Genomic DNA, 21,833 nt, shown 5'->3' on the forward strand with positions numbered 1-21,833 from the left:
CGATGTTCCCGAGTTTTAGAGTTCGGGCTGTGATTGATTGCAAAAGATTTTCATCCAACTATTAAAAACAATCCTTGTGTTTAAAATGAGTTTGTTTGTACAATGACTTTAATTAAAGTCGGCACTTCAATCACATCCCGACTACAACAAACTGTCCTGATACTTATGGACCTAACTGCATCCGTGTGGCAGCACAGCCTGCTCTCACATCTCCCTGACAGGACAGTTAATTCAGCTCAGGCTAACACGGTGCAGAAAGGCATTTATTTATATGCCGGCCTTTTGTAGTTTGCTCCTAAAATATCTTTCATCCCGGGCACACTGAGAAACTGCTAGCGACTCCAGGCGACAATAAATTATTCACTCGAGACAAAACACTGCTGTTTGTCAGGCACAGGACTTTTTAAGTGATTTATTTCCTACAAAGAATCAGGAATAAGAAAAAACCCTGAAATATGACCCAGTGTATCAGCGGCAGCATCAGCGAGCAGCCCTCGATGTGATTGTGGAACAAATGTGTACAAACGCTTTCATTATTCAGGGCTCAGCGGGAGTCGGGAGGTGGGAACACGTTGCCAAATCCCTCGCTGTGGGAGCGTTGATATCATGGCAGACAATGGCGGAGCAAATCAGAGGCGTTTCACGCTAACGTGTAGCAACAAGAAGAGATTAGAGGTATAGACTGTAATCAGATGTAAACAAAAAAAACAACAACTATAGGAACTGGAGAGGAGCAGAGGCTGGAGGTTTCCCACGGTGTGGGGATCTTTTGAGGCTTTACTCAAGTTTGTTTGCATCTTTTCAGTGAGCTTTAAGCATAAACGTAGATTTACCAGAATAATGAAGGCGTTTATTGTCGTAAATGACATTTATACGGTGTGGTAAATGTCTTCTCAGAGGAGTTGGGTACATAATAAAAGAATGCTGAGGAGGCAATGTGAACTAAAGGGAAGAGTTTAAACGAATGCATTGCAGATACGCAGTGACGCGAGGATGCTGCAGGCTGAAAACAGAAGGTTTAACTGCATTGTGGCTGGTTAGCAGGATTCAGCGGTGTAGAACAAAGAAGAGGATAAACATCTTTTAAAGGTGATCATGTGGCTCAAACTAACAGTTCATTTACTGACACTTAATAAACCCACTCTGACGTCCCCCAGCGTTTATAGGCTGTGTTTTTTTACCCATCTCATACTTGAAGGGAAACACTGGGTTTTCTGCACAGGGTGCTGGTAAAGTTATCCAGACAGCAGGCCATACTGACCACAAACACATGAAAAGGGCAAAAAACATGATTGAGTGACTGTTAGCAGCAGGAATGCAGTTTAATCATGTATAAGTTTAAGACTTAATTCAGTTTAAATGTTACACGTTTTAACCTGTGCATAACTACAGACACTGTAAGCATGTTTATTTCTGCTGTAATTTACTCACTTTTGGAGTAAACCTGACCCGGTGGAGGAATAATAACCACATGTTCACAAAGTTTGTCTGTTTCCCCCCCTTATCTCTTCAAGATGATCCCAAACCGCTGCAGTAATGATGAGGTCCGGGCACTGGGGAGGCCAATCCATGACTGATAAGTGTTCCACTTTGTGTTTTTACTGCACTGCCAGTGTCTTTGGGATCATTGTCATGCTGAAAAATAAAGGCAATCAAATGATTTCCAGATAGTGGAAATTTTTATGGTCGATCAAAATCTGATGGTACTTTTAAGTATTCTTCACAGCCACCTGCACACCATGCAGCTAACAGCTGTTTGGAAATCACTTTGTTGGTGCAGAAATACTGTTTTATGTGTGTCAGATTGTGCTGTCTTTGACATTTTTATAGATTTAACTGAAGAAATTGGGACAAATGATGCATTCTTATGACAGGGTGCTTTTAACAAATGTGTTATTTGCCAAGTCGTGTCATGTGCAGACAAAACACTGCTTCATCTCTTGAGTTGTGCATGTTTTCTGTGCACACAACTCAAGCGTGCAAATGAGGGCTGGCTCAGGACTTTTACAGAGTACAGAAAATGTACATTTTATCAGTGACGTGTAGCATATTTTGCGCTGCATCTGTGCCAAAAAATTATTCGCAGTTAATTTGGATAATACATTTAATGTGACAGGATCTGATCTTATATCCACATCCCCTGATTTAAAGCCCTTAGATGTGGAGAGTGCACAGTAACTCTCCTGCATCAGCAACGAATGTTGACGGTTCAAGCCTGCAGCTGGAGGCAGATGTAAGATTTTAATGTGTGCCTTTGATTAACGACAAACAGTCCATTTTCTTCAAATAAACACGCTCAAAAAGCGACCGCCGAATCTGCCAGTCTCGATCAAATTTAAGAAGATCGCTGCTGGTAGAAAAACTGCTGAAATATTTAGTGGACTGTTTAAAAATCTCACTTAAAAAAAAGAAAAAAAAGTTGCGCAATTAAGAAAACACAGTCTCAAGCCCTCGGGGTGGCGCAATTAAAAATCAGAAGCTGAGCCGTTTGACACTCTGAGACCTTGAATGGTGAATATTTTCAGAGTTTATAGACTTTTCGACTGTTTGAGTTAAAAGATCACAAAAACACTCGCTTAGGAATGAAAATGACTTTTTATTTCTTTCAAAAAAAAAAAAAAAAAAATAGAGAGAGAGAAAACAAGTCCCTAGAATAAACAAATATACTGCTGTAAAATAAAAGCCTGTGATTTTTTTTGTGTTTTTGCCAACTGTAACATCTGTTTGCCTTTCCATGCTTGATACAATCCATATATTTCTGCTTTAAATAAATAGAAAACATGTACAAAGAAAGAGATGGGGGGGGGGAGGAGACAGAAGAGGAATCAGAGATTAAAAGGTGTACTCTGCTCCGAAAAACATTTGGCATCATTGTGAAACTCATGGCTGATCCTGAAGTACGGGGCAGGTCTGCAGCCCTCCAAAGATTTCTGCATCGTCTGTCTGTTCAGCCTGCCCCCACCGAGTAGCAATCATACCTATATACTGCTGTAAGAACGCTAATATCTTTCAAGTTCAGAAAAATAAAGAGTAAATGAAAATAATGCAGATTATGAGTATGTCTTTAAGCTGTGTTGTGAGTGTGAAGGTGTGCATTTCTCTATATACAGTATAGTGAGGCAGCAATCCGAGGGTTCTTACCAAAAAACAGATGTAGAAAAAACAGAACGTGCACAAGAGATCATCGACTCGACACACCGACTCACCGACACAAAAATGGGGGGATTTACCATCGAACAGCCTCTCTCTTTTTGCTCGTCTTCCTTTTCTTGGGGGGATGGCGGCAGGGGGGTTGACTCTGCTGCGACCCACAGGGGACGCCGCAAACCAAGCAACTAATGTGAGATCTCTGGGACAAGTTCAACCGGGTGGTTACAGCGGCCAAACATCTGTCAGTCCAGACAAAGCGATGAACCTGCCCTTGCGCTCAGATAATCCATCCGCCCCTTCGCGCTGTCGGGGCCGTTTAAAGCAGCAACGACAACAACAACAGGAGGGAATTTATCATGAGCACCACCGCTGCGACTGTCATATCATGCTTTCTTAAAAAATCCTTTGCAAGGGTGTGTGTGTGTGTGTGTGGGGGGGGGGGACAAGAAACACCAACAACACAACCATGCACTCCCCGAGAAAAAGAGAGATGGCTCGCCAGAGAGGAGTCCGCTCGCTCAACACCTCAGCAGACGTTTTAATATGACATCAAGGTTTATCCATGTATCCTCCTCCACTTAGATTCATGCTACAACAATGCAGACAGGCGGCAGCAGCTTTTTTTCCCTTCTTTTTTTAAAGTTGAAAGAAACTTTGCAACGTGGCCACGAGGTTCCCCAGGACTGATCCCAGCAGGCTAACAGCAGAAAACAGCGGTCGAGGCGGGAAAGTCTCAGCTGTAAATGTGAGAAAGAGTCTGAATTTGAGGGAAGGTGAAGCACTGAATAAGGCCCGCATGCTTGGCCACACCTTATGTGATAAAGCCGTAAAAACTATTGGCAAGTTGCACTGACGCTAAAGGTGGCGAGCCAGCAACGGAAAAACCACCGCGGCCATTTTTTCTGAACCCACTCAATCTTTCGACATCGGAACATTTTAAAACCAGTCGAATAACCTGATCCCAACTGGCAGCAGTAGGTTCCACTCAGAGAAAGTAGAACAAAAATAACAAAAGAAACGCAAAGACTGCAAAGATTACATTAAAGCAAACAGTTAACCTGATTTCACCTCCACGTCCTGGCTCTCATTTTACCCTTCTTCATTTCAAAGCCTAATGAGACTATTACAAACTTGTTATCAATCATCAGATCTGCAGTTAGACCTCATGTGATTTATTACTTTATCATCCAGGGCTATGATGACCTGATCCTGGATCAGTGCCACGCAAATCAAGCAGCTTTTATTTGTGAAGTGTCAATTTATCACATAAGATTAGAGACAGTAAGGCAGCTGTCCTAGAATATAAAAACGGTCTCATATTGGTGCCAAAAAAAGGACACATCCATTAACAAAATAGTTTTCTTTTTAAAGCTGGGACTCAAAAACACAGGTGGCCCAGAGGAGGGGAAGTTTTGAAGATGGAGAAGATCCAAAGAGTCCATATTTAGGACACAGGGAGCATCAGGAACATCCAATCACAGAATTTATCGACTATTTAAGAACTCCAGGTCCAGCTGCTACTGTTCGCAGGCTTAGAGTGCAGCCAAGATATCTGGATGAATCCTGCTGTTGTTCTCTACAGACCTGCGCGCAACCAAAGCTCAAAGGAGATTGGAAAACAGAACTTGTACTACAAGTTGAAACCAGAAAGCTTACGGCAGCAAAGACCTAAAGATTCTGCATAGTCGTATTTGTTAGAAGCCGTAGATAAGCTTGAGGTACGTCTCTCCAGCCTGCAAGCCGGCAAACATAAGCACGTTTTTCTTTGACTGTTGTGCAAAAAGGCCAATATGCCACATCTCGAAAACAGATTTACACGCAGTGGGCAAGCACGAACAAACGACGAAATCCAAGACAGAAACGAGGAATTCACTGGTGTAAAAAACCAATAAAAAAAAACCAAACAGATTAAGTTTCCTGTGTTCTGCTCGAAGATCACTTGTGGCAGTTACTACGTCGTTGAGATTTAAGAGGTGTGCTCAACCACTGGGTACGAATGACATCCTTCTCTGCGTAGGTTTGCAAAGACATTTCGGTGCCTCTCCGCAGAGCTATAATAAAACTAACAGGGAAGAGAGCTAATATCTCGATCAACTGTCCCAGTGATCAGTGGACTCACTACTTTCCATAATTTTCCTAAGTGCCCCTGAACAACAGCTGGTTGACTGACAAACCTCCCAGTCACAGCTGACATCTAAGTTCCAACACTTCTTGGACTACATACTTCACTAGTTCTAGAAAAGCACCATTTCAGCTCGCCCACTTGTAACAAAACACCTGGATATTCAAGCGTCGTGTGATTCGCCGTCGAGGTCCAACCGGAGACACTCTGTAGGCTGCTGACATCATGACTGGCAAATATGATTGGAGATGGAGGGGAAAAAAAGATGAGGACCTCACCTACCAAACACTGCAGAGATGTTAAGGAAAAGCTCGAGAACTACAAAGCCTGAGAGCCGGTGAGAGGTTTAATCTACTGCTAAAAGACTGAGACATCAAGAGAGATAATAGAGCTACAGTTACTGGCGGAGAAGAGGACGGGGTGGGAAAACCTGCTGTGGGAGGTCTTCCACAGGTTTCAGGGGATACTATGAAGAGAGGCTAAGCTAACACAAGACTGCAACAGGAAGCTTCTAGAAGCAGCATCTATCCAACAGCGACAGGGATGAGTGGACAATCTAGACAGAAACTGGTTATTATAGCTATTTTTTTACTTACACATATCTACACATACCAACAGTGACAAACAGGCTAAAGAAGCATCCTAGAGAAAGACCAACTGGACCAGACAGGCTGAAGCGAGATTGTAGAGACTTCACAGCAGAGTGGGCGATGAGTTTGATACTGGACAACCACTGATGGCTGGGATGGAGATGCTGGACTGAGATCGGGAATGGTACTAAAAAAGCTTCAAGTTCATTGTTAGAATGGCAGGAGAGTAACCTTGAGTCTCCCGCCAAAGTGGCTGGTAGATTTGACAAACCTATTATGTTGTAAAACCCTAAACTACTTCTACACACTTCAAATCTTCCTCAACTTTTTCATACCGGAAAGAAACAAAACCCCCAAAAACAACAGCTCTGCTACGGCAGGATAGCCACTTGAGTGCAACATTTTTGCATGTGCATTTTTGCAACAAAATTTGACTTTATAAAAACAAATCAAGCCCATTTTGTGTTAAACATATCGGATCAAGTCTGGCTTTAAATTTGACCCTCAGAAATAGCCCTCGATGAAGAAAAGAAAATACGTACACATAAATGTGTAAGGATACACGTGGACACGAGAAGTCGTTATGCATAAATACACCCACAGTCAAACTCATGGGGATGGATGCTTTGGCTGAGCTGAAGAGTCAAATTTGATCCCCACAGATTCTTGGAACCACTGAGCGAGGGAGACGCCACAGGTTCAGTGTCGCACTTACAGCCACTCACTTTGATTCAGTGCAATTAAAAGTGAATTCAACTTGATTCAGTAACATTTAACTCACTCTGTGCCGCTGTCATCGATCACTGGCACATACTGTGGATCTGCCAAGAAGTTGTACCTAATGAAACAAAGCTCAAATCCTTAAAGACTGGTTGATGAGCTGATGAAGAAGACAGGAAAAACAGATACACACAGATAGATCCAACTGAGGCAGAAAGTCAACAAACCACAGGCTAACAATGCTAATTAACAGTGAGAGATTAAACAAAAATACACTTTACCTATTCCTAAACTGACCACCAAGTTGAACACAATGTACAGTTGGAGGTCTCGTCACACCAACGTTTGACACAGCAAATGTCTGCTAATTTTTTAAAATCAAGTTTAACTGTTGTGATCTTTGATAGAAAACTGTTGCCACCAGGATGTGTTTGGGGGAGAAGGGTGGTTCTTCTGAAGCCTGTTAGAGCATTTATTCCTGTACTGCTGTCTAACATTTATGGAATAACTAAACTTAGCGCTAACCCTTTCAAAAACCTGAAGGAAGTCCGGCCTCCTTCGTTCCGATGCCCTTAAAGTTCTACATTTTGGACTACCCTTTATTGAGCTCAACAACAAGTTTGAGAGTCAATAAATAACTGAGCCATTTTTTTGGAGCATCTTTGACTTCAGGGTCTAACTTGTAAAAGTCAAACTCAGGTGTAAGACTGCTCCTCTCCATTGGCCCATCACAGCAGCTGCACCTTTATTCCAAAGTCAACAAACCACGGATATAATTTCTTCAAAGTTGTCCTTCAAAATTCAAGGATGTTGCAAACAGCGACCATGATTAAAATTTGTCTTAATAACTCAACATTTTGAGTAATGCATCTCGAAACTACAATATACGCAATTCAAAATTTTGAGATAGCCCAGAATTTAGTCTCTTTTGGGCAGTTGTTACATTTTGTCTGTGGTAGAAACAAGCGTCCAGTCTCCTGATGCCCTGGATGATCTTTTATTTTTGTATGTAGTAATGGGAGTTTTCGTTTGAAAACAGCACTGCTTAGTGACTTAAGGAAAATTGCTAATGGTGCAGCTCTGGATAAGTTTAACATAGGCCAACCTCATGCTGTTGTAACTTATTAGCTACGTGCACAATTCCTTTCCTTACCGTTTCTCAGAGTGAAAACTTCAAAATACTACAGCTGTATTTTCAGTAAACCTTTAGTTTACTGTCTAACAGATCTCTTTAATCAATGTATTTAATTTATTCAACTAAATTTCTATAATAATTTTTAGAAAAAATAAACTACCCACTAGAAAAACAAAGGATAACAAAAAAAATCCCAAACTACCAAATTACTATCTAACTGCTATTAGCTTAGTTTTGCTGTGTCACTTTCTGGTGTGACTAGGCCTTAAAACATAATTTCATACAGTGCTAGCATGCTGTGCCTGCTAGCTCCCATCTTTCTGTGTGTATCTGTAGCATTACGTGGAGAAAAACAATGCTGTATGAGTAACAAAGACTTTAGCTCAAAACCCTTAACAACAAACGCTCAATTACTATTAACAAATGCTTCAACAAATCGCTGTACAAGCCCCGATAACATTCAGGAGAAGTTGGCGAAGAAAAACTGACAGAAAAATACAAATATATCCCAACAAAGCGGAAAATTACAGGAAACACACCGAAGAGGATTTGCCACTAAATCTCTTGCTAAGTGGACGGTTGTGGACGCAGACAGGGAGCGAGGGTGGGGATGGAGAGGAGGTCCGTGGCAAAGGTATTGTCTGAAACAACTGCTGAGCACACACGCACACACACGCACACACACACACACACACACAATAAAACAAACACTTGTCTTCTCGTAAGTGCTCCAAAGTTGCCGTTGCAGGCGAGCAGTGACCCACAGAGGACAAAATAGCACCAGTATGAAATAAAGCTAATTCTGCAGCAGAGACTCTCACAGCAGTCAGACACATTTAGCCTGACTGAAAACTAGAGGTAGGATTTCCTGAATCCCCTCTTCCCTCCTCCCCGTCGTTCTCTCTCGTCCTTATTCCCTCTCCTGAAACATCACTCCATCGATAGGAACACAAATCAGACAATAAACAGAGAGAAGCTACACACACACACACACACACAGGTGCAAAGAGTTGTTTCAGACAACGACCAGCCAGGATAACATCTTCCCCATCGAACCCCTGCCATCGCTCAGTCCATCCTTTTCGTCATCTTCTCTTCCTCTTTCCAACTTGACTTTTGGTGTCAGCCCGGTTATCTTGTGTCAGTCTGTCGTTTCAGCTTGAGCAAATCATCCTTCCGTCCATCTCATCATCATCCTCTTGTGTTTGTTTATGCTGTTTGTTTGTTTGTTTGTATGTATGTTGCTTTTGGCACTCTGCTTCCCCTCCTGACTGGATTACATAAACTGCATCTAAACAGACAAAGAGAGAGAACATGATAGGAGAAACGGTTTGTTTTGATCACAGAGAAGCCCTCTGACACTCTGCTCTGACCGCAGTAAAGAATTTCTCAATGGGAAATTACACAAAAAAAACTGAGGGTGAGGAAAAATGGCAAGATAAAACGAGATAAAAAAACAATACAAACAAACTTCTATGAAAAATACCAGCATTTATAAAAATTGCTGAATAATTTAACTTCCCCGGCCCTCTTAAAAGCTATCAGATGAAAACACAGTTGACCTGGTGATCATTCTTTACCCCGTCTTCTATGCATTTGTTGCTTTTGAGATGACTTTGTGTGCCAAATGTTATTTATGTACTGCTGGTTTTGTTTTCAACCAGTCTGCCACTCTCAGGTTTTCTGTGGGTGACTCAAGATGACACATCTGTGTCACAGGTTGGGAGGATTTTCTTTAGGGAATCAGGGGAAAAACAAACCTTTTTTTTTTTTCACTATTTTTCACAAACTACCTGTGCTTGTCTTTCTATTTCAGTGTTTCCCTTTTACAGTCGTGTTGCAAATTTCTAGCCATCCAGCATCCTGGAGTCACCTCTTTAATGTTGACCTTAAATCTGGTGTTGTGCCCACGAGGTGCCCATTTTCACAGAAAATATGCCTCTTTTCTACTCGTACCGTCTCAGCTCGACTCGACTTTTACGATTTTCAATTACGTGGTAGTAGCTGTTACTTTTTAGTACCTGATGGGCCGAGGTTCCAGTCTGAAAATGTGAGGTCAACAGACTGCATGTCATCGATTGGTCACTCAGTAGCGAGATTGAAAACAAAAACTGCCATTTTTGAAGCTCTGCAAGGACTCAAATGGCTCCACAAAAACCAGAATCGTGGTGTCGAGTCTGACAAAAAGCCATAGACCATCAACACCATCACCTCGACGTCCTCCATTGTTGCGTTATGATTGCGACGCTTATAAATGTCATAGACTTGCGGAAGCGTTGCTATAACGACCCAACACATATTGAGCTGGTACTCAATTATAATGGAAAACAACTGAAACACAGTTGATTCAAGTAAAGCCAAGTAGGTACCAGTGGAAAGAGGCATAAAATGGATGGAGCTCCTGGTCGTGTACAGTGAGGCCAACGAGGAATTTAAAATTCTTAAAATTTTCATTTTAATGTCTTTTTAATGGACACCAGGGGCTGATAACTGGTTCTAAAACCCCCCCAAAAAAACAAAACCCAAAATCCACAACCAACTCATAAAACCTCATAACTGATAAAGTGTCACTGATCAAAACAGAAATCTTGGTAAGAGCATGTTGTTGCATGAACTTCCTGTTTTGCCACCCACAAAGAACGTGAGAATTTAAACTGATGTTGTAATCATAATAAGAGCAGCTCTGTTATTAGCAGTTAATCTTCTCTAAGTTGGTTCAAGCCTCAAGTTTTGAAAAATTTGCATGCAAATTCATTCAAAACTTTCTGAGTAATCCTGCTAACACACTGCCAAACAAACACACCGAGCCTCGCCAAATTATTAAGGTCAGGGTGACTTTGAGTCCAACATTTTCAATCCCGTCATTTAATTTCCTAAAAGTAATCAGCTGTTAAGATGTTAAAAATGTATGAGAGTTACCTGGGCTCCGGGCATGGGTGCGAAGGGGTTAGTGGGTCTTAGAACAGGCTGGTTGTACATCATTGGCTGAGGAGCCATCACAGGTACCCCACCCATCTGACCCATCTGGGGAGGAACCTGGACAAAGGTAAGATGCAGAGAGATGTTTGCAAAGTAAAAATTAAAGAAAGAAAGACATAAGGTTTTAAAAAAATATTTTGTTATACGCAGTAATGGAAACAAGACAACCAGCCGCTCAGCGGTGGCTAAGCACGGAGCAATCATTTTAAAAATGATTTCATCACCCAACAAAGTCTGTTTTCAAGCTCATTGTGTTTAATCTGAGGGTGAAACTCCTTTTGTTTTACAGGTGAAGTGTGCCAAACATTACACTCTAGGTAGTGGGACAGTCTTCAGCAGCTGAACATACTGGCGCCTTGTAAGGAAAATAAGGTGACTGGAGTTCTTTAAATTTCGTGCAGATGTTTCACGTCTCATCCAATAAGCTTCTTTAGGTCTAAAACCAGAAGGTGGCAAGTCCCAGGCATTTAAACCCTCCTGGGAGTTGACCCACTATGAACCCATTAAGACCTACCATAGAACCAAGTCCGCGAGAGTTATCTTTATAATTTTACATGCTGTAGTGCCATTTTTGGAAGTTGCTATACATCAATATAACCGTTATAGCCCAAATTTTGATAATATCTATGCATTAAGTCTATAATAACTATATAAATTGCAAAAAAGTGCAATAAACTACAGAAAATTGAAAATCGCTTTTTTAAATTTTTTAACATATATTTCTAGTTAGAGAAATTTAAGAGGCTTATCCCTCAAAACTGTAAATACAAAAAAGTTGCACAAAATAGTTTCTAACAAAAGGAAATTTATTTTGAGTGTCTTCATAGTTTTATTTTTGAGATACACCAATTTTTTATATACTGCAGGAAAAATGAAAATAAATATTACAATGCAAATTTACAAAGAAAACAGCAGGTGCATCAAAATAAACTATTTCCAGCAGTGCAATTTAAGTTCTAAGCATCCCAGAAACAATACAGAAAAGCACAAAGCCAAATGTGACTTTTAAAAACACCAGTACAGGCTTATAAGGCCCTGAAGGTAAAAAACTACATTTTCCGCGAAAATGTCACTTCTGATTTTGGGCAGGTAGGCATACGATAGTTCGCGCTGACGTCTATTCCAACGTAGAAAGTGTTATGAACAGTTGATCGGATCAGCAAAGCGTGTTTCTGGAATATTATGTTTTTGTTGCTGCAAGTGCTTTTTATGCAAATTTTGCAAAGCTATATGTGGAAGGAAACCGTGACCTAGGACTAACTGATGGCATAAGATGTAAGTACAACAACTTCGGTTTCATATGCCAAAAAAATTATTGTGCTAGCTTAACGTGGTTCCGGTTCTACAGGGATTTTAAAATAGTTATGCAAAATGGAGCGTGCCCGCTCCGACCGGTTTTAAAGGGTTAAACATGTGTCTCATCACATGTGCCAAGCTGTGAAAGAGGGAATGGGTCATTATCAGCAGAGGTTTCAGGTGAAACCACTGTGAGACCTTGCCCCATCCTATCATGTGACCCACTGAGGTCACATAACCCAAGTTGTGAGTGGGGGTTCAGGCACCTGGGAAGGGATCTCAAAACTAGATGGTAGGTGGCAGACTGTCATAGGCCACCCCCTCGGTTCAATGGTGGTCGTTCACAGCGCACATAGATGGACTCATTTACTCCTCTTGTCTTCTCTGTCCAATGTGAACATTGGTCCCCTTGCTCTCAAACTTGGGTGTCCACGCTAGTTATGCTACATTTGAAAACACACAGTTTAATTAATAATACAAATACAGACTTGCAGCTCTAGTCTCCATATAAATCTACGACAGTGCCCCCCCAGGCATGTGTGGGAATATGTTAATATGTGCATGCTTACCATTCCATACACAGGCACTTGCGGTGTGGTCATGGGGAAAGCCATGGGAGCTGGAGCCTGGCAGAAAAACAGAAAACAGGTGTCAACTATCAGAACAAAAGCACCTGACTCAAACATTTCATGGCTTTTGTCACATACGGCTTCAAGCCTTCAAAAAATAAAATAAAATAAAAACCTCACAATAAAGCCTACTTTATGTGCAAGGAGAGTACATTTAATGCTCAAGTATGTGCACATTAGGAGCACAATAACGCAGCATGCAGTAGGGGTACTTAGTGGATTCCCACTGAGTGCAATCATTACCACTGCTTTAAAAAGGGGTGGCTCAATAGCACAGTGATTGGCCCTGCCCTGCTCACTTTGCAAATCAAATCCACTACAGCTGAACAGGCTTCAAATTCGATGTGACGGGCAATTTGTAGCCATCGTTTACAACCCACGTGTGTCTGCGTCGCCGCCGCCCGACTTCTGCTTGACAAATTGGTAATTTATGGGCGCGAGCGTCTGCGGTACATTGCGGTATCGTGTCGGCGAATATCCTGGATGGAAGTCAGTTTACAAGATGATATGGGCAGGTGCAGGGCGGCGTGCCTCTTGCACAACAGTAGAGGAGTATTAATATCAACAGATGAGTTACTGACAGAGCCCATATGACTTTGATGTCTGTCAAACACAACCAGGAAGCACCTCACTGGGTTTTGGGAACACCTTATAGCGTTTGCACTCTCCTCATCACAAGCCGTGACTGCCTGCTCTGCTGCAGGTCAGCACCCGCTCACCCCACTGTTTGCAAAAACCCATTAAAAACAGCTGCCTTCACAGACCTAATCCATCATCGTAAATGAGACAACCGCGGCATTTTTAACACAATTACAAAGCCTCAATCAAACTGCTGAGAGAGACCGGTAAAATATTTCCATTAAACACAGCAATTAGCTGCATGGGAAAGTCATAGCAGGCTTACGTAAAATGATGAGCTACATGAATTAAGTGAGTGCACTTGTGGGTTTAGTTTTGTTATTGGCAAAAACACAACCACCCCAGCATCATCATTTAATTGTTATTTATGCACCGACACCATAAAAAGGACCTGCTGTGGTTATTTCAAATGAGGCACGTTGACTCTCGGACTCCAGCGTAGCTTTGCATGATTTTTTTTGTGTCTGTTTTTGCTACCTCTCCTTTCATGGCCTGTCTAACTTTCTCTTTTGTGACGCGCTGCTCTTTGCAAACAGACAGTTTCATGCGTGAAAAGTTCCCACAGATGTGGAGAATCTCTGGATTAATTTGACACATCTGAAAAAAATGTGACACATAAACGTCAGGCGTGTTCACGAGTTGATTTATTTGTCTTTTATGACAGATATTAAGATAATGAACAGTAAGTACAAGTCAGTGTGACACACTGAGTTTAACAGCCCGTGCATAAAATCAGAGAGCTCAGATTTGACTCAGAGAAGGAATATCTTTCAGTTTCTATTATTTCTAATGTGCCTCACGCGCTGTCTTTGGCTGAAGTTAAAGATATTCTTGCTCATCATTTAAAAAAAAAAAAAAAAAAAAAAAAAAAAAAAGTGGCTCCAGGTAAAATTGAGTTTTTCCCCTACTTGCATTATCTTGATGAAATGAGAACATCTGATGTGCCTATTTAATTTTAAGTCAAACTAATGTGACTGCTCCACAGGATGATTTATCACCTCACTCGATCTGATTTGATTGTGCGCGCTATGCGAGCTTTTGACTTTTTAAAACTTATGAAAACTGAGCCGAAGTCATTTAAAATACTCAGAAAACTGCATCTGAACACTGAAGATTTAAAGTGATTTATAAAAGGAAGAAGATGGGTGGTCCCAGTGAAGAGCACGCCTACCTGACCTTTTCCACCTGAACCACGAGTGAGAAGCTTCTGCACAGATGGTTACAGAGCAGTCAGCTCACTAACTTTTAATGGTGTGTATGGGGATTGAGCAGGGATTCCCAAAGTGTGGGCCAAGGCCCCCTGGTGGGCTGTGAAAGTACTGGAGGTGGGTCGCAGTATTAACAGTAATATCAGTTTGTGTTTACAGGTAATACTGCAGTATATTTCTAACTAACCGGGCAGCTCACGCAATTTAAAGATATAAAACATTTGAAGAGGAAAAAAAGGTCAGAGGTCAAACCTGTCCTGATATTTGGATGCAAACTATAATGTGACTTTTACAACAGTGTCATTTTCTAAATGTTGCCAATACAAACAAAGGCAGCAAGATTTTTTACGCAAAGTTTTAAAGACAAGACATTTTAAAAAAGCTTGACCTGATTTGACCTTGAAGAGGTCAAAGGTCAAAAGTAACACAGTATTTAGAATCCTCATCGTTCCCTGTATGCCAATATATTGCCGGTACAAACAACAGCAGTCAGAAACAAATAGCTCTATATACCATCATTATCATTTTGACCTTTCACGCCAATCTATTGAACTTGAAGGGGAGGTCAAAGGTCAAATGTGAGACTATTTTAAATCTTTCTATATATGTTAACAAATAAAAACACAATTTCCATGGTGAAGATAACAAGTAAGCTAGCCAGCCTTCTGCTACTTTAATTGTCCGTCTGTTATTTTTCCAGCGTCAAACAGCTTTCTGAGCGATGGCTGCCACTTTCAGAACCGCAGTCTCAGCCCTGCAGTGTCATTGCCAGGACTTAAATGTGGATGTGAGGTAAAAGATCCTTGCAAAAAACATTTAAGACCTCTCTGTGGTGATTTTCCACGTTCGATGGCAAGACCCTCAAAATGACCAACTTTGAAGATCTCTCACAAAGCGCAAAGACCTCGCTCAGTGTATACTCTGGTTAAGACGCCCTCAGGAGAAAAGCCAGATAAGGTGAACCTGCGCAAGTAAGTTCTCGCCTTTGTAGAGCGAGTTGTGACAGTTGCTCAAAAGCATTAATCAAAGTGAACTACAAGTTGTACGAAAAGAAGCCAATTCAGATTAAAAAAAAGACGCTTTAATTTATCCATCTTATTGTGCGTTCAGCAATTGATCAGTGGGTTTGTGGTTTTAGCATTTGAACCCTGATTAAAGATGAAATTGACTTTACCGTCATCTGCACCCGAATCGCTCATTAATTTGCAAACCATCCATCTCTGCTTCCTGTCTGTCTTCACGGCTGCTTGTGCAAAAACGACGGCGAGCATCATTTTTATTCCCTACTTCTTTAAAACACGACAGAAAAACAAAAAGAAACCCAAGACAAAGCAGAGAAGGTGAGACGTGTCGATGCACCGCTGCAGATTCTCAACCGGTGTTTTTGTCAATCTATCTTTACGCTGCCGACAGCTCCTCGGTGCATCGTGTGACACATCCATGAGTTTGTATCCGTCTTTTTATGCTCAATCTCCCGCCTGCTGTTCTATCCTTCACCAGCGTGTCTCCCTGCCTATCTGCGCATTAAATTAAAAAAAAAAAAGAAAGCTGTCTTTTCTCTGCATCTTTCATCCCAAGTTTCAGCTTTCACAGCTGAACTTCTGCTGCTCCCTCTGCCATCTCCTCAGCACAAGCAACTTTCTTCTTTCTGTGCTTTCTAATGCAAACTCAGACTTCTGACCTTCAGTGGCCTGCAGTCTCAGTCACAGTAAAAAAAAAAAAAAAAAGCAAAGGGAAAATGCTTTTTGATGGCGTTTTTGAATATCCAACCAGCACAGACAGTTACAACCTTGCCCTTCTGTTGAGAATCTCAGACGTGGGAGTTTCGATTATCATGCGTGAAGCGTGACGAGCTGCTTACTCGTGTTACCTGTGATGTCTCATGCAGTTCTGCTATGATTTATTTATTGTCTCATGGATTATGGGAGGTCATCTCAGCTGCGCTGGAGTCACAGACTGTGTATTTTCATTCTCGGGGACAGTAATGAGCAGTTTTATTAATATTCTCTCTCTGAGCTTTGTTTGGTTAAAGCTGATGTTTCTGTCGTGCTGACTGAACCATGCAGAATTTCTGTGTCGTACCGTGTAAGAGGTGAAAAGTTTGTTTTAGTTTGTTCTGCTCAGGGACCCATCACCTCTTTTCCTATTATTGTGCTGCTGAATTAATCCCCATAGGCAATTTCTGTTCTTGCTGGCTTGTCAGTGGGAGTTAAAGGCTGAAATAATATAACACCTTAAGAATTAGCTGGTTTGAGAATTACTTCAACACGTTTTTTTCCTGCACATCTCTTAAAAAAAAAAAAAAAAAAGATGTTTCTTGGTGCATCAGGGACTCATTTCAGCTGGATTTTGCTGCTCTGTTGCAGGGTGTTTAAACTCTTTACCCCTTGAAAGTCGACTAAGAGGCTCTTTGTTATTTTTCAACTACTCTAATGATCATTAAACCAAGTATTAACTGAGATATACTGAGGTGTCAAAGCTAGTCTTTAAGGGTACAGAGCAGGTTGTCAGATGCCGACTGTATGGGGGGCAAGAGTTAAGAGGAGCTATTATAGTATATTCTAGTTTTGTTTTGTGTTTGATTCTTAACTCTGTATTATGTCAGTGATGTGGGATATACCTTAAGCTTTCTGTTTGCAAGAGCAGCCAATAAGAGGTAAACGACCTGTAAAGTAGCGATGGCAAACACATACTGCTCCCATTTCGATCTCAAAGCTGAACCAAAGAAACTCCTCTTTCTGTCAGTGTAGTTTATTAACATTTAACTACACACTGAATCCCTGAGACATCTGGATATAAGAAGTCGTCTAAATGCAACAGCAAATCTCTACATGACAAAGAAACACTGCTGTAGTAAATGAAAGAAACACTCTGGGACTAACTTGTGAAAAAAATATCTAAAATGACAGAATCTTCTGTAAGCTCATTAAAACAACATTTTATGAATTTAGGAAAATTTCTTATTTAATTTTCTTAAATTTTGCCTGATGAAAAAAAACTTTTAGAGCAGAAAAAACAGGCACTTTTCTGTCATTTATTAATTATTTTGATGCAGTATGATTAATTTATCATCAGAAAAAGCTTCAACACTTATGAAAATGGCAGGTAGCAAGTATCTGAAAGTATGCTTGCAAAACAGGCCATTTCTTTATATAATGTACAACCTTTTCATAAATCCTGTTCACTGCAGTCTGTTTACCCATGAAAGCAAAGACGTGAAAAGAAAAGGTTACGCCACAACCTCTACCTCTAGGTCTAAATCAGGCCTGAGGGTCATTAAAAGCAACAAATGAGACCAAATTGATACACAGATCGATGTTAATAACTGAAAAGTGTTGTTTATATTAGAGAAAAAAACCCGGTAGAGCTGACTCTCTGTGGCTGTTTGCAACCATTTAGTAACTTGTTGTTAAATCCTTCATTGCGATACTTTGATCTGTGCATCCTGGACCGGACCTCTGCTGCACATGAAGTTTTTCCTTTCATACCGAGATAACGTCGCCATTTCAGCCACAGAGATAACAGACTTCTGAAGCGCCTCAGAGTGGCTCGGTTTGCCGTTTTGTTTCCGTTTCATGGGATTTGTTGATTGAGGGGGGAGAAAAATGTGGATAATAACCCGATGAACGGCTGACAAATAAATTAGACGTGGATCTTTTAAAAGACACCCAGAAGAATGGCGCTCTTAGGTTTTAGTAGGGAGAAGGAGCGCTTTGTTCTAACTTCCTCACATCAATTTGCTTACATAAGCAGCGCAGACTATTACTTTTTATCACAGAGGTGAGAAGGTTATTTATGATAATGGTGCAAGAACAGAATGAACTTCCTTTTTTTCTCTATTTTTTTTAAATAAGCGTCTCCGGGGAATGCAAGTGAAAGAAGAGGTGACAGGGAAAGAGATGAAGAGAAAGATACCCGGGAGAGGACGTGTCTGAGCAGCTCGTTAAACAGAGATAAGTACTTACATAACTAGTATAGAACATTCCATTCTGCATCAGGACGCAACGAGGAAAAGGGACAAAAAACAGAGAAAGACAAGAGAGGAGGAGGAGGGAGAGGAGGCAAGGTGATGAGATGGGAAAAAGTGGGGGAAAATGAGCGGGAGATGATGAAAGAGGGTGGCAAAACCGGTAGAGTGAGGTAAAGATGAGGAGAAAGTAAGGAGGAGGAAAAACGAGAGTGAAAGATTAGAAGCACAGGAAACAAGCAGAAAATAATAAAAGAATGAGGGGTCGCGGTGCAAACGTGCAGATGTCAAAGGCAGGGCGAAGAAAACAGGACGAGAAGATGACAACGCAACAAAAAACAAAAAATAACAAGAGTCGTGATAAAGCAGAACACGAGCCAACGAGGGAAGGAAGACGAGTGGATGACGGTGCAAAACGAGCGGACGAGGAGGATGAGCGGGACAGGAAGGAGAAATTAGAGGGAATGACAGCAGAGGTGAAGCGGACAGCGAGGGAAGAAAGGAAGAAAGGGAAAGATCAACAGGAGGAGAAAATGAGAGAAAGAGGGGAAGCGGAGGGTTAGTGACAGTTTGTCCACGTCAGCCAGAAACTGCAGTCAAGAGATCAGGATGACAATCAGGAGCTGCCAGGATCAGCAAACGCACACAAATAACCACACACACACACACACACACACACACACACACACACGCAGCTATAAAATGTACCGAGCTGATACAACAAAGACACCGCACAGACATGCACAGATATTTTCACAGCGCTCGGTGTGAGAAGTGCCACAGTTTTAGATTAGATGCATGTCCTACAAAGTGTTTGCAAGTTCCAGTCAGCTCGGCATCACGCTGTATGTTTGTGAGAAGCCAACCGAAATATTTAAACTGATTTTGTCTCCAGCACTGGCAGAAACATGAAAGGAGGCCAAATTATTACACTGACATTTTGGGAACTTTCGGGCACAGAGTGAAATGAGAAGATGCTACATGCCCTCGCAGTGAGGACGTGGATGTGTTGGATCTGGAAAGAGCCCCTGTGGCTGTACGACCCCACCCTGTTCATCAGCGCAGATCAAATGTGAACATCTTACTGCACAAGGAGATTACTGATTGGTTTGCTTCCAGACTCATGCTACGTAGAAAGGCAGGATAAGTTTTGGTTGGATCTTGTTTTCAGAAGTTGTCAATACATTTCATCAGTTTTTGTCGCCCTGCATTAGATTTTATTTAGCTGTCGTCTCGTTTATGTCAGGGGAAAAAAACTGAAAACGATGACGGGAATTACTGGTCAACGAAATAGATTAGTTTCTGCTGGTTTGATTTGTGTAACATGGGATGTTGGGCTGCCACAGCCGGGTTGAAGACATGAGTGTACGGTGACATCTGGCGATGATGTCAGTGGCAGTGGTCAAAGTCACCAATACGGTGGATGCAAAGTGTCCTAAAGCGTGATTTTAACTTTTGCAGGAAATCTACATCCTAACTTAACGAATTAACCAGAAACAACTCTTTCCCCCACAAAGCAACCTTCCACGCCAATCAAGTCTTGTGGTATGCGTTGACCCGACGTGTAGTTACATTTATGTAGAAGGATGTGGTGCAGAGGTAAAATGGGTTTCCGGAGGTGTAACTTTGAGGTCTGACAATTTAAGCTTAAACCAGCATTTCTGAGATTGGTCAGCAGGGGGCGACTACTCAGGTTGCCAGAAGTTATTCAGTTCTATGGAAATCTAAATGAAAACTACCGCTGTGTCTAACTGCTTTATTACCTCAGTAAACACTTTCTGTCTAGGTTTCTGGTCTCAGCTGTTTGTCTCAAGTCTTCCTGTTAAAAGGGAGTTTTTCCTTCCCACTGTCGCCAAAGTGCTTGCTCATAGGGGGTCATGTGATTGTTGGGTTTTTCTCTGTTAGTATTATTGCAGGGTCTAACTTAAACCTTAAAGCGCCTTGAGGCGACAGTTGTTGTGATATGGTGGTGTATAAATAAAATTTAATTGAATTAACTGAATAAGCCACTTAATGATTTTCAGTTTAGAAATTATACTTAGTGTTGGAGGTTAAAAAAATAAAAAAATCATACTTCTTTTACATTATTTTAACGAGCTGACCTAAGCAAAGAAAACTGCTAGCAGAGCTTTGACTGTGGCATCTTCTCATCGACCAACCGCATTTCCCAAAATGCCGTGCATCAAACAACAATAAAGGGTCTTTCCCATGAATTTTTTTTCGTGACTTTAACAATAACTTTGGTTTATCACAACTCAAGTCTCATTTTCGTAGCTTGGGGCATCATTTATGAAAGCTGGCAGCAATTAAAGTCATTGAGGATAAGAAACATGATGAGACCGGATATTAAAGCAACAGATTTGTAAGATTATCAAAGACAATTAATAACTCGCTGTGGGGGATATTTTGTTGGCATGCTTTGGGCCCCTTAGGCAGGCAGATGCTCTGATCGTAGTGAGTATTGTTGCTGTCCACGTCCATCCCCTTATGATCACAGTGTACTATCTTCTGATGGCTGCTTCCAGCAGGATAACAAACCATGTCTCAAATCATCATCTCAAACTGATTCCTTGACTCCACAGTCACCAGATCTCAACTCAGGAGAGCCCCTTTGAGACGTGGCAGAACGGAAGATCAACATCATGGATATTTAGATAACATTTTACTGAATTAAGCAACTCTGAAGGGAAAAGTAACTCAGAACTAGCAAGACCTAACAAAGTAACCAGTGAGCTTTACTTTCATTTTGTTTTTTGCTTTCTTTTCCAAACTTGCAGCTTTGTTTCCCTCCAGTCTACCCAACTGGGTCCAGTTTGTAGCTGTTGTGGACATCTTGTGACGTTGTTCTCAAAATCTGAGCTAGTTAACTTGGTTAATCTAAAGTAAAGCACTAAACAGGAATGATGCCAAAAATGCCAAATGAGAAGATAAGATTTGTTTTTGTGATAAACCAAAATTATCCAAGACTTCCAGGACTTACAGACACCTCGATGGACGCCTTTGGGCAAAATGTTGAGGTTGCACAATTCTTTATAGCAGCTGGGTATTTGTGCATGTGTTGGTCTCCTTACCACATGTGGTACAGGCATGGGCTGTGGGGCCATGGGTGCTGGGCTCCACTGTGTGGTCGACATGGTCTTATTTTGCCAGTTCTGGCCGCCCGTCAGCTTCTTCTCTCCCGGTTGGTTCCACTGCATATCTGGCCTGTGGAAGTCAAATGGATTCAGCTGTTTAATCTCAGGTTTAGTTATCACATAATTTGCTATTTACGTTTTTCAAATCTTTAAAGTCTAATTCAATAGGCCACAGATGTGTGTGCATATTAAGCAGTTCATAATAAATTTGCTTTCTGAGATTTGTGCTGACAGTTTCCTGACCAAGAACAGCTTAAAAGCGTA

General features: G+C 41.4%; 1 protein-coding gene across 5 annotated transcripts in view; it reads right to left on the minus strand.

Moving 5' to 3' along the window:
- Nucleotides 1-2,576: 2,576 nt before the first annotated feature.
- The window catches only part of LOC147335254 (phosphatidylinositol-binding clathrin assembly protein), a 118,094-nt gene continuing 98,837 nt past the window's right edge, over nucleotides 2,577-21,833 (minus strand). For 2 of the 5 annotated variants that reach the window (XM_086277274.1, XM_086277260.1), the window contains 5 exons: nucleotides 21,507-21,639; nucleotides 18,434-18,457; nucleotides 12,562-12,618; nucleotides 10,637-10,753; nucleotides 2,577-9,008 (listed from right to left, as the gene is read on the minus strand). In XM_086277274.1, coding sequence (XP_086133400.1) covers nucleotides 8,994-9,008; nucleotides 10,637-10,753; nucleotides 12,562-12,618; nucleotides 18,434-18,457; nucleotides 21,507-21,639 — 346 coding nt within the window. In that variant the 3' untranslated portion in view covers nucleotides 2,577-8,993. The other 3 variants (XM_086277251.1, XM_086277243.1, XM_086277267.1) reach the window with 2 other exon arrangements.

The sequence above is a fragment of the Aulonocara sp. 'chitande type north' Nkhata Bay genome, linkage group LG3 (genome assembly GCF_057382095.1).
Source record: "Aulonocara sp. 'chitande type north' Nkhata Bay isolate Kocher_YH1m ecotype deep benthic linkage group LG3, A_spYH_male_GT1.1, whole genome shotgun sequence".
Taxonomy (NCBI): domain Eukaryota; kingdom Metazoa; phylum Chordata; class Actinopteri; order Cichliformes; family Cichlidae; genus Aulonocara; species Aulonocara sp. 'chitande type north' Nkhata Bay.